At 48.6% G+C, this 16,871-nt stretch overlaps 1 protein-coding gene across 1 annotated transcript in view; it reads left to right on the top strand.

The window, feature by feature from the left end:
• GFM1 (G elongation factor mitochondrial 1) overlaps positions 1-16,871 on the top strand; it is a 245,147-nt gene that overhangs the window by 81,845 nt on the left and 146,431 nt on the right. The window contains exon 7 of the mRNA XM_086944222.1: positions 10,362-10,516. Within this exon, the coding sequence (XP_086800348.1) occupies positions 10,362-10,516 (155 nt within the window). The remainder of the gene's footprint in view (positions 1-10,361; positions 10,517-16,871) is intronic.

The raw sequence follows: 16,871 nt of genomic DNA, 5'->3' as shown, positions 1-16,871 counted from the left end.
CCCATGTCTTCAGGAATGTAACATTGATGGCAACACCCCAGCTCTGAAAATTGTTCCGGCACTACCGATTGCTTCACAATAAAATGTATGGTTAAATTCTTTTATTACAATTTTACAAAGAAGCAGGAAACAAACCACGGTGCCTTCAATTCACCTTGCACTTCTGGGGCTATACAAAGCCCCTTATCGGTATGAACACATTCTTGCAGGTGTCAGCATGACAAACAGTCCCACCTTTCCCTCCCCTCACCCACTTCCCACTCACTTCCAGGCAGCAATGAAAAGTCTCTGGTGTCAATGTGCAGTCTAAGATTAATCAGTTGGCGGTTGTGTGGCCATCTCTGGTAAGCGCACAAGAGTTCACGGAAATCCTGTGCAAGGAGGGCTAGAAAAAGGGTGCCATAAGTCTCTAAACGTCAATCCCTGACCCACTAGTAAGAAACGTATCTTCTCCATGCCTAATATGTGCCAAAGCCTATGGAGCCAGCCGGTAAGGGAGGGTATCTGTTGTGTGCCCCAGTGGCTAAGCATGTTCTGCATGGCGGCTCCCAGTGCTAACCCTATTTGTCTGCCTCTCCTGGATTTCAGAGGGTATGTTAATGGATTTGGAAGGGCAAGTATTATATATGCGGGAAATCGTGGCAGCTGGGTGTCTCGGTGAGAGTCAATTCTATCAAGGACTTGAGACCAGTATTGCTTTATCTGTAGGCAGTCCCATAAAATATGTACGAATGTTCCGGGTAGTCCACAACCACACCAGCAATCTGTACTTTGTGATGGAACCGTCTTGTGTTTCCGCACAGGGGTATAGTACCAGTACGTAACAATTTTTGTGAGTGTCAGGTTACTGGCAGTGTGTCTAGCTCTATAGTATTTTCCCTCCCATTTTTTACTGCTCAGCTGCCTACTCAAGTCTTTCACCTATCTGTCTTGGCTCGCATTGTGCAGGTGCTTGTTCCTGGAACTCAGGAGTGCATATAGTTCCGAAATCAATTTCTTGTCCGAGGTTTTGGTGAGGAGCTATTTTTCAAATTGCGTAAGGTGTCTGCTCTTTAGGCTTATTTCGTGGGTGTAGTGTCCAATGACACAGCTGTGGGTATTGCCGGCGCTCCGATTCAGTGATGCCAAAGTCTGTGCGGACTTGGTGAAATGAGAGGATTCCCTCCTCATCGAGTAAGTGACCCATTGAGCGGCACTCTGCGTGCAGCCACTTTGTGAATATTATGATTCCCCTTCCGTGAGTGAAATGTGGTTTGTTGAATAGCGGAGTCAGAGGTGAGGCAAATGTAGTCAGGCCATGTAGGATGTTCATCTGATCCCACAACACCATTGTTGCCCGCGTAATAGGGGAGAAGTAAAGGTTCTGCGGGCTGTGTGTTTTCTTCAGAAAGGGAACATTTGGGAGGGAACGTGCCAGCTACTTCTCTGTCCTGGAATAATAGTTTTTCTCTTATTCAGTGAGGCTCCATTGCACCACGTAGCCAGCTGTGCAGCCTGGTAGTAGAGGTGAAGTTTGGGATTCCTAAACCTCCTTTGCGAGGAAGAAGAAATCTAATGGATTTCTTTATGGTGGGTTTCCATCCCTGCCATATAATTTTCAACAGCTCTGACTGCAATTTAGGAACCATACCAGCTGGTGGCTAAAGGGGAAGGGTCTGGAAGAGGTACAGAATCTTTCAAAGAGTAAGAGTCGTCATTTTTATCGCTGCTACCCTACCTAGCCAAGAAATGTTATGGTGATTCCACAGTTGTAGATTGGTGCGGATTTGCCTAAACAATATACAGTAATTAAATGTCCGCTCTGGCCTGCGTTGTTAAAGCAAAATCAATCCCCAGGTAGGGTATATGACCGGTCGACAATTGGATAGGATTTTGCTTCTTCAGTAGGTCAACCATCTGATGGGGGAGGGAGAGGCGAAGTGCTAGTGATTTCTTGACATTGATCTTAAAGCCAGATGCCTTGCCAAATACCTCTAGCTCCCTGAGGAAGACTTCCAGGGACATGTCCGGTTTGTCGAGGGTTACAAGGATGTCGTGTGCGTATAGAGTTATGATGTGTTGGTCACTCCCACAAGGTACCATGGTGATAACAGGATCATCTCTGACCCTCTGGGCCAACAGCTCCATGTAGAGGGAGAACAGCAGGGGAGATCAAGGGCACCCCTGTCATTTACCCCTACCTATCAGTAAGGAAGCGGAGGTATATCCGTTAATCCTAACCGTCGGTGTGGGGAAGCGGTAACAATTTAAGATCTGGGTCTTCATTTTCTCTCCTAGGCCAAAAGTGAAGCATGCGTTTAGTGTTATCGCTTGTCTGTCTTTGAGGGATAAAGCCCACCTAATCTGGGTCAATCAGTGAGGGTATAAAGGGATTAAGCCTGTTGGTCAGGATACCCGTATGGAGGCCGATAGCATAGACGCCGGGATCCCCCCTAGTTCTGCAAATTTGTTAGAGCTACGCAAGACACGCACCACCGAGGGACAGAAGGTGTTCAAGAAGCCTTACATAAAGCCGTCCGGGCCTGAGTCTTTGGCCGCCTCAGCCAGGACCTTGCCGAAATAAATTCCTCGATGCAAATCGCTCCGTCCAATGGTTCAGTTTGGTCTGAGGTTAAAGAGGCCATCCAAGCCCCTTGTAGATATATTGCTCAACGTCTAAACAGTCCAGAGGTTGAGGGGAGCATAAGTTGGAGTAGAAATCTGAAAATGCATTAACTATGCCAGTATCATCTATTACCACCTCCCCACTTGTGTGTATATCGATTGGATCCCCTGATTCTGCAGTTGGTTTCGCAATTTGGGAGCTAAAATCCAACCGCATTTGTACCCCCCCTCCCCCAGTATAAAAGGAATGACTCAGTTGAAGGGCCTCACATTCTGCTCGGTCTGAATCTATTGCAGCCAGCTGTGAGCACAGCGTGGATAGATGTCGCCATATGGCTCCTGTGTGTTGGTGTGTGCATTCTAACTCGCTTAGAGATGTCTTCCCTTTCCTAAGTTATCTGCAGCCGAGATTGCGATGAACTCACCTGGAATCACTGTTTTAAGTGCTTCGCACAGTGTTACTGTGCGCACATCAGGGGTGTCATTATGGAATAAGTAATCCTCAATGGATCATTGAATTTGTGCTATAATCTCAGGGCGTTCCAATAATGTATCTCTCAAGCACCACTGTCAAGAAGGGTGCTCTATCGAAGGGAAGGACAATGAAAATGTCATTGCCCCATGATCCGAGAGAGTCACTGGGATGATCTCTGACTCTATCATGCGTGTAAGTATGTCATTTGTGCCTAGAAAATAATCCAATCTGGCGTATGGTTTATGTGCGTTGGAAAAAAAGGAATATTCGTTGGACCGTGGGTGAGCAACCCTCCCGAGATTTATTAGTTCCATCTCCCTCAGCCAGGCACGGCCCGCCCTAGACAAAGCCCTGATTGCACATGACGCTGTGTAAATCTGTCTAGTGTGTTATCGAACACTTGTTAAGATCCCCACCTATTAACACTTTGCGCTCATCTGTAGATGTTGCCTCTGACTGTGCTGTATGGAGAAACTCCTATTGTCCCTCAATTGGTGCGTAGACAGAGCCCACTACTATCGCTTGCCCCCCCCCCCGAGTGAACGGTATGTGAGGCAGAATGTACGCTGGGGACATTGTATTGAACCAGGTTTGGCCCACTCTGTGTGCTCTGTCTGGTGTGATCTCTTGATTCTGCGGTTTACTATAGACATGACAGAAAAGGTCCCTCACGTAGCCGAATATATCTTCTCCCTTCGATGCTATTCCTCTGATACGTATGTTTTTTTGGGAACAGCCTGCAGATCTGTGTGCTGGTCATGGAGACGAAGCACTTCCTGTCTGAGTGCCTACACTTCTTCTCGGTCATCTCTTTTGTCCTCCAGTGCTGCCTCCCCTTCCCCAAGTGAGTCCAATTCTTTCCTGACCTACTTGATTTCCTGTGTGAGGTCTTTCTTGACTGCAAGCCTTCTCAGAGTGTTTGGAACAGTGATTTCATGAAGTTCGCCTCCCTGGTTCCTCTGGGGTTTGTTCTGACAGGTTCTGGGAGGCTTCCGCCCCCAGGGACATATCTCCCCCCATGTTCCAGCTAGGGTGCGTAAGCATGTCCCCCTAGAGACTGTCTTTCTTGGTTCATTTGTGGTCATTCGGTCTCGGCTAGCGTAGGCTGCGCATGCGCAGTCTCGATTGTGAGATTTTATATTTATGGGTAGCTTTCACTAGCCCCGCCCCTCTTTTCCATTGGCTGGCGTCACCGTTTAGGGTAAATGGTGTTCAGCCATTGGAAAAGAGCGTCCTCTTTAGAGCCGTCCCACTTGGACGGACTGACTTGATTTCCTGTTGGCGTAAAAGGTTTGTTCTCTTTATGGGGCGAAACAGATGGCCACATAAAGAAGATAATAAACCTTTTACGCCAGCAGGAAGTCCGTCAGAGCCCATCCAAGTGGGACGGCAGAAATAGAAGAAATGTGTACATCGTGCTCATCGCTATTGTAATCCGGCTCCGCGGGGAAACAGGCGTTGTCTAACTTAGAGCATCTTATTAGTACTCGTGCCAAGGAATTGCAAACATCCAGGACCAACGAGTGATTACACTGATCCTTCCATATGCTGCTGAAGCCTACACAAACCAATGACCACACCACTCCAATCAGTCTTCGTGAGTAGGTGCCCTGACACGTGGTTCTCACAGCCGAGTCAGTTGGCAATATTCATTTATAGCGGCACCCCTCGCTGTACCGCATATTTAGAAAGTAAAATACAAAGCGGCTTAGTGATAAAGGCTACCGACCTTAGTGTACTTACTCTCAGGGAGCGCGCACGTTGTAGTGAAATTGCCCCCTTGAGTCACTGCAAGTCCAGGGCTGCCATTGCCAGCTCTGCCCTGAGCACATAGCTGCGAGCGCTTGTTTGACATGGGGGGGCCAGGAAGCAAGCCGACACCCGCTCTGCACCGCCCGCCCCTTCTCTTTACTACCCTTCCATGTGGTGGTAAATCCGGTCCGCATGTTAGTCCCCATTTCAAGGACAAAACGCCTGTATTTAAGTATGGGGGTATTTTCAAACTCGCACTCTATGTCCACACCGAATCTAAGGGCTGGTAAAGGGAAGCGCTACCACTAACTGAGACACCAAGTCGACTTGTGCCGCTCTCCCCCTCCATGAGTTGACGAGGATCAGCGACGCAAGGCTGTATCAACCCCCCGACAAGCACTTCTTTACTATCCACGCGGTGCTTTGATCGGTGAATGCGCTCCAGCTGCATGTACCCTAACGCCCCTCTGGTGGGGCTCAGAGGAGCACAGATGCATCAGGCCCGCTCTCAGCCTCTGGCCCTCACCGGAGACTGCCAGGCTGGCAATCTGAACGTCGTCTGCGCGCTCCTCGCTCCCGCACCGCACACAAGCCATTATCTCAATGGCTTCCTGCTAATGGAGAGCTCTGCAAATGTTCCCTCTTGAGCCTAGCAAAGAGAAGACAACATTAACAGTACAACGTTAAGTTGATTTTGCAGCGTTACAAAACCCATTAAAGAAACCCTCCCGTTTTGTCCAGCTGCGTAATTATATTAAGGGCTCCGCACTGCCTGGAGTTGCTGTTTAATTAGGTTCTCTTCAGGCGGGTGCAATATGGATTGCTGCACAGGCAGCACAGGCGAGAACAAAACGCTGCTAGACCCCGTCCTCTTCTACCCTGGCGTGGCCGCCATTCGTAGGTCCGTCATTCCTGACTGAGTGTGTGGTGTCTGGTGCTAACAGGCTAACTATCGAACCTCTCAGAAATAGGAAAGAGATGTACTCAACATCTGAAAGACGGATGGGTATTTAGGTCTGTCCCTTCTGAGTCCAGGAAAGATGCGCCCTCTATTAATGAATAGTTTATTCACTCTGGTGGCAGCACCAAGTTGGGGAGCAGTCCCCAAGTCGGTCAGCACTGTCAGTAAAATGAAAGGGAGGGATCTTTATTTATTTATTTATTTTATGCATTTTTATATAGCGTGGACTTTACCCAAAGGTGCCAGAGCACTTCACAATAGTAACATTACATGTGGAAAAAATTACAAGTGGGCATGTTACAAAAACAAACGTTACGTTACATGAGGCAAAAGTGACAATTGCGCATGAAACACAAGCAAACAAGATAGAAGAAGAGGTAGCAAAAATAAACAGTCGATTGTTCAATGTATCTCTTCTTTAATTTTCGTTCCATGTTTATTCTTTCTTTTTCCTATTTTAATAATATAGTTAGGAACCCTGGTAATTTAAATATGTTGACTTTACAAATGCAGTAACTAAAACTCGGTAAGAATCAAAGCTTGCTTATTCTGGTTAAACGTTAGTCCACGCACACTAAATTCTAGTTAGCTTTAAAAGTGACGCGACAGCTTGTTGGCTATGTTGCAAAGTATGGGGTTGTTGTGCAGCATGAATAAAAATGTGGCCAGCGCGGGTCATGTCATACTGCATTCTCTTAATTGCGGGTGGGATGGGGTGGTGAGGCAGGAGGCATGTCGAAGGGATTGAAGTGGTGCAACACAAAGCTTGTTTATGTATCCCACCAGTTATAAAAAGAAAAGTGCTAAGATGTGGCCTGTGCAGGCTGTATCATAGCGCTTTCAATAAAACTTTGAAGCCTGACTTGCTGTCCCAGGGAGCAGTGAGTGACTAGCAATCTACTTTGCTGCAGCTCTGCTCACAATGACAATTGTTGTCGCTTTGATACCCCCGTTCCCTTTGACTTCCCGCTGTTTAAGGCACCCCGTTGACTACGGCTGCGCATCTCAGACTGCAAAGTTCTATCCCAGCTGCCAGTTCGCTGTGTCGCCAGAGTTTTTACACATAAAAAAATTTGGATGAAAGGCTGTTTATGAGTGGTTCGCCGGAGAGATGCGAACACAGGTTAATATAGTGGGCTGGTTGAACGGCGTGTATCGCCGTGTCACCGGCAGGATGAAAGAACACGCAGCCCCTTTTCACTCCTCCGAGCCATGGGAGTTTAAATCTTAGCAGCTACCTGCTGTCCCAGGTCTCCGAAAGACTCGTCTCTGAAAACGGCTGTCCTTCTGCTTTCTTGAAAGAAAAAAAAAGACTCCCCAGGCTGGGGCCTCAGTCCAGACTTCAGGATCTAAAGCATAGGGTGAGGGCGCACCACCTTTAGGGGTGGAGCCTCAGAGCTACAGACTGTAAAGGGGAGGGCAGGTATTGGGCTGGGGCGGTCTAGAAAGGTGCTTTACACACCATATTGTGTATTTGTTATTGGAATGTTCTGGCTTTATTGTGAAGCGCCCCGATGCCTCTGGGACATGTTTGCGCTACATAAAATCACAGAAATATATAAGTAACCCTTTGCCCCGTGCTCCTTCCCCCAAAATAAAAGCTTCTGAAGCTACCACTAATGCCCTGGGGAGTATGTAAAAAAAACAAAAAATACCCATGAAACGCAGCAGCGATCACCCTCCAGATATGAGTTGGAAACCCACAACCCACACCTGCAGTATGAGAGACAGCAGTGTGAGAGACAGCATTGTATGTTAGAAAAACAGCAGTGTGTGTGAGGAAGACAGCAGTGTGTGAAGGAGACAGCAATGTGTAACAGAGACAGCAGTGTGATAGACAGCAGTGTGTGTTCTAGGGAAAGCATGGTGTGTGAGAGAGAAAGCAGTGTGTCAGAGACAGCAGTGTGAGAGACCTTTTATTCATGTTTCGGTTTTTGAAACATAAATAAAACCTAGTTATTTTTAATGTCAATAGCTCAAACTTGCGTAATTACGAGACCTATTGCATTGCAAATGCAATAGGTCTTGCATTTGCTAGAAATTAATCTATTGGCATTGCAAATGACAATGCCATTTATATATCTGTTTTCAAAACCAACACATAAATAAAGTTTGTCATTTACAATGCCAATAGCTGTAACTTTTGCGAAGGCGAGACCTATTGCATTGTAAATGCTTGTTTTACTATGCAATCGCTCTGAATCCTCCTCGCCTAAGGGCTCTATGACCTGGGCCCCCCCAGTGCCTTGCTGTGCCCTCTCGCGGTTCCCGCTGTATGTACTGTGTGCGTGGTCTCTACACCAACCTAAGGGCAGCCCAGAACTGGTCCCAGTTTTGGGAGTCTTGTTACTGAATTATTGAGGACAGAGGGGTGGCCCGGGCGTGGGTCTAGGGCTCCTTACATAGATCTTGGTGTGAGGACTCTGAGCCCTATGCGGGTACACGTCACCATCCTGGTCTATTATATTAATGTTGCAATGGAAAATGCCACCTGTGCCCCCCCACGGAGTGCTCCACTATCTGGCTCTGCCTTCAGTTGTCAGCTGCTTTAACATGTTGGAGCTCCCACTATGGCCCGGCTCTATCTGGTCTTCCCCTGGGTCAGGTGTGGCCTCCCCGATGGTGGGCTGTCCGGCCACAGTGTTCGCGGCCCTAGTGTCCTGCTGGTGGGCCCCTTCACCCGTCCTAAGTTAAGGCGCGCCCTGGGGTGCATCTTCCCCTCCTCACTTCTGCTGTGCTCTTGATGGTAGCCTCCGCGACGGCCTGCTGGTCCTGGGGCACTTGGGGATGGCCTAGGCCCTGTTTGCGGCCTGGGGATTACCTGCCATCATCCGGTGGCAATGCCACACGTCTCGTAGGCCCTGCCTCAGGCCCACCGCGGGCACGACAGGTGCAGCCCGCCAATCCTTGGTGGCAGCAGAGTTCCGCGGCAGCAACTCCGAGCCTCACCAGCATCTCTCCCATGGCCCGGTTTCAGCCATGCAGCATGCCGTCTAGCGTGAGTTTGTATGCAGCACCTCTCGAGGGCTCGCCACGCAGTGATGAAGTGCTTCTTCCTCGGGGCATCTGGTGCCTCGCCCAAGAATCTTGGGTCGGACCAGACGTTCCACCAAGTTTTGACAGCAGGAACACGGTGCTTCACTGACGGCAGGGTCGACCACCCCTCTTTAGCTAAGGCGCTGCCCTGAAGTTCCAGCTCCCCCTCCTCATCTCTGCTGTGCTCTTGATGGGGGCCTTGGCGATGGCCTGCTTGTCCTGGGGATGTTCTGGGTCCTGTTTGCAGCCTCTGGATTTCCTGCCATCATCAGGCGGTAGTGCCTCGCATCTTGCAGGCCCCGCCTCAGGCTCTCCGCGGGTATGACAAATGCAGCTTGCTGGTACCTGGTGATGGCCGAATTCTGCAGCACCAACTCTTGGCCTTGACGGCGTCTATCCCAGGGCCCGGTTTTGTGCCCGCTGCATGTCGTCAAGCGTGGGTTTGTCTCCCAAGGGCTCGCCATGCAGCGATGAAGTGCTTAGTCTTCGAGGCCTTTGGTGCTTCGCTCACAAGTCCTGGGTTGGACCTGGTGTTCCGCCAAGTTTTGCCAGCTGGAACACAGTGCTTCACTGGCACCAGGGTCCACTGTGCTGTGTTGGGCCGATGGCAAACTGGAGAGGCGAAGGAAAGTGTCCTGCCTCACCGCCATCTTGGCCACACACCCCCCCAACAGAATTTAGCCTTAGTTAAATGTCGATTGACCAGATAATCTGTTCAGCCCTCCATTTGTGAAAATTTAATATTGATCCTTCTGTAACCCTTTTCCCGAATAGTGGTCTGTGGCTGTGCTGTTGCGAGAAGGGATTATGAAGATTTAAATTGTGTTTGTGATTAACAACCAATGTAAAAAGAAAAAACAATAAAAAGCAAGATTGTAGACTACATTACTGATTGTGACAGCACTGTCACTTGTTTAGATGAAGCACAATAATCCTTTCAATGCATACCAATTACTTCAAAATGTTTGCCCTAGAATAAGGTAAACTAATTCCGTCTTACATCCTCGTATGATTGTCTTGCTTACTTGACAGAATCCTAATTAAAGAGGCATATTTTTAGATTATTTGATTGCCGTCGCCTTAGGTAAAATTTTATTGTTCCCTTTATGATGGCTTGCATGCTCACGTCTGCTGGTGTTTTCTGTCAGGATAAATTTATTTGATAAGAGGCACAATAGGAAGGATCATTGGATATTTCTTTTCAGCGGCAAAATTAAGTAAATAATTGTTCTCCTTTTTGTGTTTTATTATCAACTTCGAGATCGCTGATTCTTGCTTCAATCAATAAGTAGTGATATCACATAATTGTTTGCTCAAGCAGTCTGAGGCCAGGTTATTCCCAGGTAGGGGCTCCAAGGAACAAGTGATTTAGTCGCAGTGGTGTTTAAATTAGTCACTTCACAATGAATGACTCCTTCAGGTCCGTGGTGACAATAACAGTATGTTTCTAGACTATCTTACAGGTTTTTTCTACATTCTATGCAAATTAATTTAAACAAGAAGACTTAAAATTGATATTGTTTTTTTTATTAGCTTGCAGTCCGACGAGCAACTGTGAAGCGGTTATTTACACCTGTTCTTGTGGGAAGTGCTCTGAAAAACAAGGGAATTCAGCCCCTTCTAGATGCTGTTTTAGACTACCTGCCGAATCCCTCTGAAGTTCAGAATATTGCGATTCTCAATAAGGAGTAAGTGCCAATATTTCTGCAATTTGGAGTTCAGTTGCTAATTCTGCATGTATTAGAAAAGTGTCCTATAAGTAAATGTATGGATTTATTCATGTAAATCTCCGTTTGTGCCTAATTTTTATTTTTTTATTACTGTTTTTTAGGTCTCGCCTGGAATTAGCATCCGAAGGATGCGTCCAGGCTGGAGACTTATAGCTGCCGGTCTCGGGGGAATGAGGGACAAAAGGGTGCCACGCGCTTCTCTTGTGCTGGATTTGACGGCGTGCATGCGCACCCACACTCACGCATGCGCACATACACAGCCACACGCATACACAGCCACACGCATACACAGGCACACACACCCCCCCCGACGCCGCCGCACCTACACACACACTAGCGCACCTACACGCACACACAGAGACCCCCCCACACACACACACCAGCGCACCTACACACACGAACGCACACATACAAAGACCCCCCCGCCGCCGCCGTCATCGCACACATACACACGAGCGCACCAACCCCTCCTCCCTCGAACTAAGCCCCACTTAACGCCATTCGGGACTTCTGTAGCCGGGGCTCTCCCTCGGGCATGGGAGCCCCGCTCTCAGGCACTCCGTGGACGCGTGCGCTGGACTTCCAAAGACGGAAGTCCCGCCCAAAGGATCTGGCTGTTTTGCTTGTTTTTTTTATTGTTGTTATCCATGCTGCCCACTCTAAGATGGCTGCTACGGTAGAGTCCCTTTTCTATGTTCCTACCGTCTCCAAACTTGCGTGTTAATGAGGCGGGCACAATACTTTCGCCAGCGCCTTCGAGCAAAGCAGCGTTTCCCGGTAACAATTTTTGGGGAAAGTACTGACCCTGCAGTGTCGTGTGCTTGTCCTCCTCAGCGGCGCACCCAAGTTCATGATAGTCCCGTTCAGTTGCCGGCCCGCCCTTTTGGCTTTGCCAAGGTCTGTGTATAAATGAATAGGACTGTGAAGCAGGGAGCGGCGAGCGGTGGGTTCGTGCCTGGCTGCGGCCCCCTCCTGTCCGCTGAGCTACAGGACAAAGGTCAGGCATGTCCAGGCACCTTCCATGCTTCATAGCTGCTCATTGACGGTCTGTAGCTTATATGACTGATAAAAGAGGACAGAGCTGACCCCAGAGAGCCCTCCCCGGTCCCAGTCACTGAGCACACATCCGGCCCTCGCGCTGTCCGAGGGTAAGCTTCTAGGCACTGGAATATTGAGGGCGTCGGGTATCGGCCCCCTAAATGCTGAGACCTCCTGCTGTTAGTGTTATCTATAACTAATTAGCCAGGACTTCTTGCTTTCTTTGACCCCCCCCCAACCCCCACACACCCTTTTAACCTTTAACTCGCCCCTTGCAGGATGAAACCCAAATGACACTCCCAAACCTTTCCCCCACGCGCTGGCTGGTATTCTTGAATTGCAAGCCAACAAGCAGTGGCAACGCCAAAATACAAGTAAGCCAGGGCATGTTTTTAACGCAGCCTGTCGACCTTTCATTCGTTTATCTCTACTTGTGCTGCCCGAGTGCTGTGATGGGGCTAAAGTCAGCTTTATTATCGAGCCAGTACCCTCACTTACCTTACCCTGGTCTCTCACCCGGCTCTTTACCCTCATTCCCGACCCTCCACTCCGTACCCCCTATCTCCCCCCCCGGCCTGCCGTCGCACACACACACACACACACACACACACACACACACACGCGCACCAAGCCCCCCCCCTACAACTAAGGCCCACTTACCACCACTCCGGACATCAGCAGCCTCCGCGGGGCTCTCCCTCGGGCATGGGAGCCCCGCGTCACCACTGCTCCTCTCTGTGCCAGCCAGTCCCGGGGCGCGGGCTTCACAAGACGGAAGTCCCGCCCCACGATCGGTTTCATTTTTGTCTGCACGCGCACAACTTGTTTGTTTGCAGATATGAGCATTGCGCATTGCTGGAGATTATGGGACTATCTGATAAATATCAAACAATTAAAGCCTTTTTAAAGAAAGTGAAACAGCTGACCCCGACTCACCTGATGCTGGACCTGATTGCAGGGATGCCACTGTGGGTTTGTAATCTTACCCTGCGGGGTATGATCAACTCGCTGAGCTCCCCGACACATACACCTGTCCACGCTTCATTTGGTGGAATGGCGCCGCCAAAAGTAACGGCTCAGAAGGGAGGTCGAGCTGGCTCACGCTCTACTACAGTGACAACCGACCCGGCAGCGCTGGCTGTTACAGGTGCTGAAACACACTTTTCTACTACTAAGAGTATCACAGTTCAACCGATTACTTCCAGAATTGGACATCCTACTATGAAGGTATTGCAATCAGGCAAAGTCGGTTTAGAGATTAATCCTGGCGGTTTTGTTAATTTGCCAGCGGAGGGTGAGATGGTGGATGCACTTATGGAGGCAGTTATTAATCCCCCGGCGGAGATACCTGTGTTGTTGCCAGCTTTGACATTGGCTCAAAGTCTTGAAAAGGCTTGGAACTTGGAAGCCTTACAAACTCGAGCACTGGGGAAGGGGGCAAGAACTCTGACCCCTCCTGGAAGGGTTTGTCCGATGATGCAGTAAATTCGCCACTGATGAGTGTGGTTGATAGGGTTAGTAGACCAAATTGGGGGGGTTGAAGGAACAATCTCAGGTAGCGGTGGATATGCAGACAGTACATTCTCAGCCATATCAAGCCTCACCGGACAACTGCCAAGGGGCCTTGAAACAGCAATTTAACTCAGCCATTGGGGAACCACTCGGGTCAACAGCCGGACATTGGAAGTGGTCAGGTGGGGTGTGGCATTGGTACCGGTATGGATGGATTTGGGGGTGCAGATAGTCTTGCACCTCTGCAGAAGCGTGTTATAGCCCCCCCAATGACAATTGCTGACCTTTCCAGCCGTAATACCAATGATACTCCGAATATCACCAATGCTAACATAAGCTACTCTGCGCAAGACAAGGGGGCATTGAACTCTGAATTGACCCCTCACCCCCTGTACGAAAGAAAGGCAATGTTAAGGCTAAGCCTAAAAGTGCTTTAGCCCCCATTTGTATCAAGAGGCGCACAACCCCCATTGCAAAAACAGCTTTAGCTCTCCTGGCGTGAGCTGCTTAACAAGGACCACGCTGCCAACACCCATTCCAAAGAAAAACACTTTTTATCGACAGGCGCACAACCCCCATAATGTTAGTCAATCTCAGTTGTTAAGAAACAGCGGATTTATTATTTACATTTCTGCGCTCTTTTAGAAATGGGAAACATGAGGGCAAATACAAAAAGTATGGACAGCCAGTCAGAAAGCGCCCAATTACCGCAGTCAATTTACCGACCTGGGGAGGATGGAAGTCTGAGTCCGCCTTGCATGTTTCCAGCTGGGATCTTTTGAAGATGTGGAGAAGTGTGGCTCAATGGTTAGAGCAGGCAGACCTTGATGCAGAGCTCCGACCAGGGTTCGATTCCCGCCTCGGCGGGTCTTGGGCTCATAAATTCCTCTGACCGGATATTCTCGCCTCAGTGCCTATTCTAATCATGGGTCCCATGCTGCAACTCTGGGCAATAGCTTGCTTAGTCTCCACAACAGCCCCCACAGTGCCGGGGATGCCTGGTTTCACCATGGGGGTGCCCATGAGTGGACACTTCACATGGAAAACCAGGAAGGGTTCCCTTGCGGTATTCGTACAAGCGCCGGGAAACCCACTGCGGGTAGCTGTGCGCTATACAAGTACAAAGACATTTACAATTTCAAGATACCAGGCGTCAACGCTGACTCTTTGCTCACTGAGTCATGTGTATGACATCACAGCTCTCCCCATGATCTCACAGACAGTCTCGCCCCACACTCCATCCCTCGCCCCACACTCCATCCCTCGCCCCACACTCCATCCCTCGCCCCACACTCCATCCCTCGCCCCACACTCCATCCCTCGCCCCACACTCCATCCCTCGCCCCACACTCCATCCCTTGCACACCCTCTATCTCTCTCTCGCCCTCCCTCTAGCTATCTTATCACCACTGCATCACTCGGCACCACCACAGCACTACTCAGGGGCACCACAACATCACTATGCGCTACCAAAATGCTTATAAGTACAACAGTGACTTACAATATTATCATAACATAATATTATTGCCAACATTGCTTAATATTTTGCAACAGCTATCATCTTGCAAATCATCTTTATACACCAATACAGACTTTGCTAGAAACTTAATGCAACACATTGTCATATACAATGCCAATAACTCAAACTTTAATGCTGCGAGACCTATTGCATTGCAAATGCTTGTTTTTATATGCCCTTTATTGATATTTTGTATTTCGCCTACAAGATCCTAGAGCGTCTGAGTGCTATACAAATGACAGCAAAGACATATTCACAAGGAAAGGGGTAACATCGCAAGAATAGGGCAAGGGTAGCAAACCAAGATGGGAGAGACCCTGATGGGCTGGACCTCAGAAATGTTGTAGATTGCAATAGATAAGTAGACGGTTGAGGATATGTATGTGCCATAGATCTACAATGACCTGTAGTGTGAATGTAGATGAAGCCTTTCACTCTGATGCTAAGCGGAGACTTTATGAAAAATTTTAGTCAGGAGAGAGTCTTTTGAATTGTTTCTTGCAAGCTGGCTGCAAGGGTATTGTCCGGATGAGAGGGGGGAAGGAAGAGCGTTCCAAATTCTAAGTTCACAGTCAAAGGAGGATTGATCGAGAGTACAATTTGTTTTGAATGCATAGGCTTAGAGAAGAAGAGATCCAGTGCTTCGATGACTGACAAGTGTTCCTGCAGAGCTTCAGTTTGTTGGTCATTTAGTGGTAATCATCTGTACATATGATCATAAGAACAATGCAGCTAATTTCCCTGCATTGTACAGAATGGTACCACAATCTGCCTTTGATAGGGAACCAGCCAAGTGTGTGACAGGACAGGGGAAGATCTAGTTGACGTGACCAGATCCTGTAACTTGGTGCGCAGCAGCAGCTTAGGAGAAGCTTTGACCAGGACTAGGTTAGTTTTAGGGATTCTGGCAAGAATAGTGTTCCCTCAGTCGACTCTAAGAAGTACTATGGTTTGGATGATTATGTAATGGGTTTAATCCCACGGTTGAGTTTCAGTTGGCAGTCTGCTTTTTGAGCAGCAGGTTTGATGTGGTCAATGACCTTCAGTCTACTACTCCGAGTTCAGCAATCAAGGGTAGTAGTCATGCCATGCTAAGACTGCCCCCCTCGGTGAACAAAGAGGGAGACTGTGGCAAAAAGAGGTGGAAGTCTTTTATGAGTATTGTGCTTTAGATGGTGAAAAATCATCCAGGACTTGAACTTGTCAATGATTATGACCGAGCACGATACTGCACTAGAGGAAGAAACGTTTAAGTAGAAATGGGCAATGAAGGAATATATAGTGGAACAAAACGAAGTACACTGTATAAAGAGTCCAGGCAACCCTTATTGGTTCACAGAGGCATTTTAGGCTTATCGGAGGGTAGTGCTAAGCATTTTTTGCACCCACAGATGCAAAAAATGAGACCCACTCAAGAATAAAGCTGAGACCAATTTAGAAATTTAAGTCGGGTTTTTATGTAAGCTTTGATACCAAGAACTTTGTTATCAAGTTAGTACTTTTTTAATATGAATTTTTACAGGTAAGTAAATAGTTTACTTAAATGCGTTTTTAACGCAGCAGCACTTATGTATGGAGAAAAGGCATATGTTGCATAAAGTTATTTATGATCGGTTTCTGGGAATCATCTTCGGGACTTAGGGGTCCAAAGTACCACCAGCTGTTACTTGCTATTTGCCCTGTGGTGTCCGGTTGCTTAGGTGCTGGTTTAGTTGGTAGTTATGCACGCTACTCTGGTAGAAAGAAGGGGGGGGGGCCTAGAAAGAGGGGGACTTGGGGACAAATTTGGGAGCTACCAAACGGGGGGGGGGCTCAGGAGTCACAAGAGTCCTGCGAACAAGGGGGCCCAGCTGGTTTGTCAGGGCCCAGCTGGTTTGTCAGTACCCGGGCTGAGGTGTACAGTTGAAAGATCAGTTGGCCTCTGTTCATCCTAGGGCCTTGTGGTTGTCGGTCTCGCTGGTTGAGGGTGCAAAATCAGGACAGGTGGGTCTATGCAGTGCTGATGCCAATCAAAGAATGCTCGGTGTCGTTGGAGCCATGAATTGGACTCTCACGGTCTGTTTGCTGCAAGCGGTCTGGTACCCTGGGTATTTGTCCTGTGCAGCTCCGGTTGGTCCTGGTGTCCCCTCAATTGGTGGGAGCTTCAGGAGCACAGGGCCTCTTCCTGGGGAGGCTGCTGCATTGGGCTGGCCAAGGAGCGGCAACACTGTGAATCTGACTTTGCTCTTCGGTGCCTGTGGACTA

The sequence above is a fragment of the Lissotriton vulgaris genome, chromosome 11, assembly GCF_964263255.1.
Source record: "Lissotriton vulgaris chromosome 11, aLisVul1.2, whole genome shotgun sequence".
NCBI classification, from domain to species: domain Eukaryota; kingdom Metazoa; phylum Chordata; class Amphibia; order Caudata; family Salamandridae; genus Lissotriton; species Lissotriton vulgaris.
This window is presented reverse-complemented; position numbering and strand designations above follow the sequence as displayed.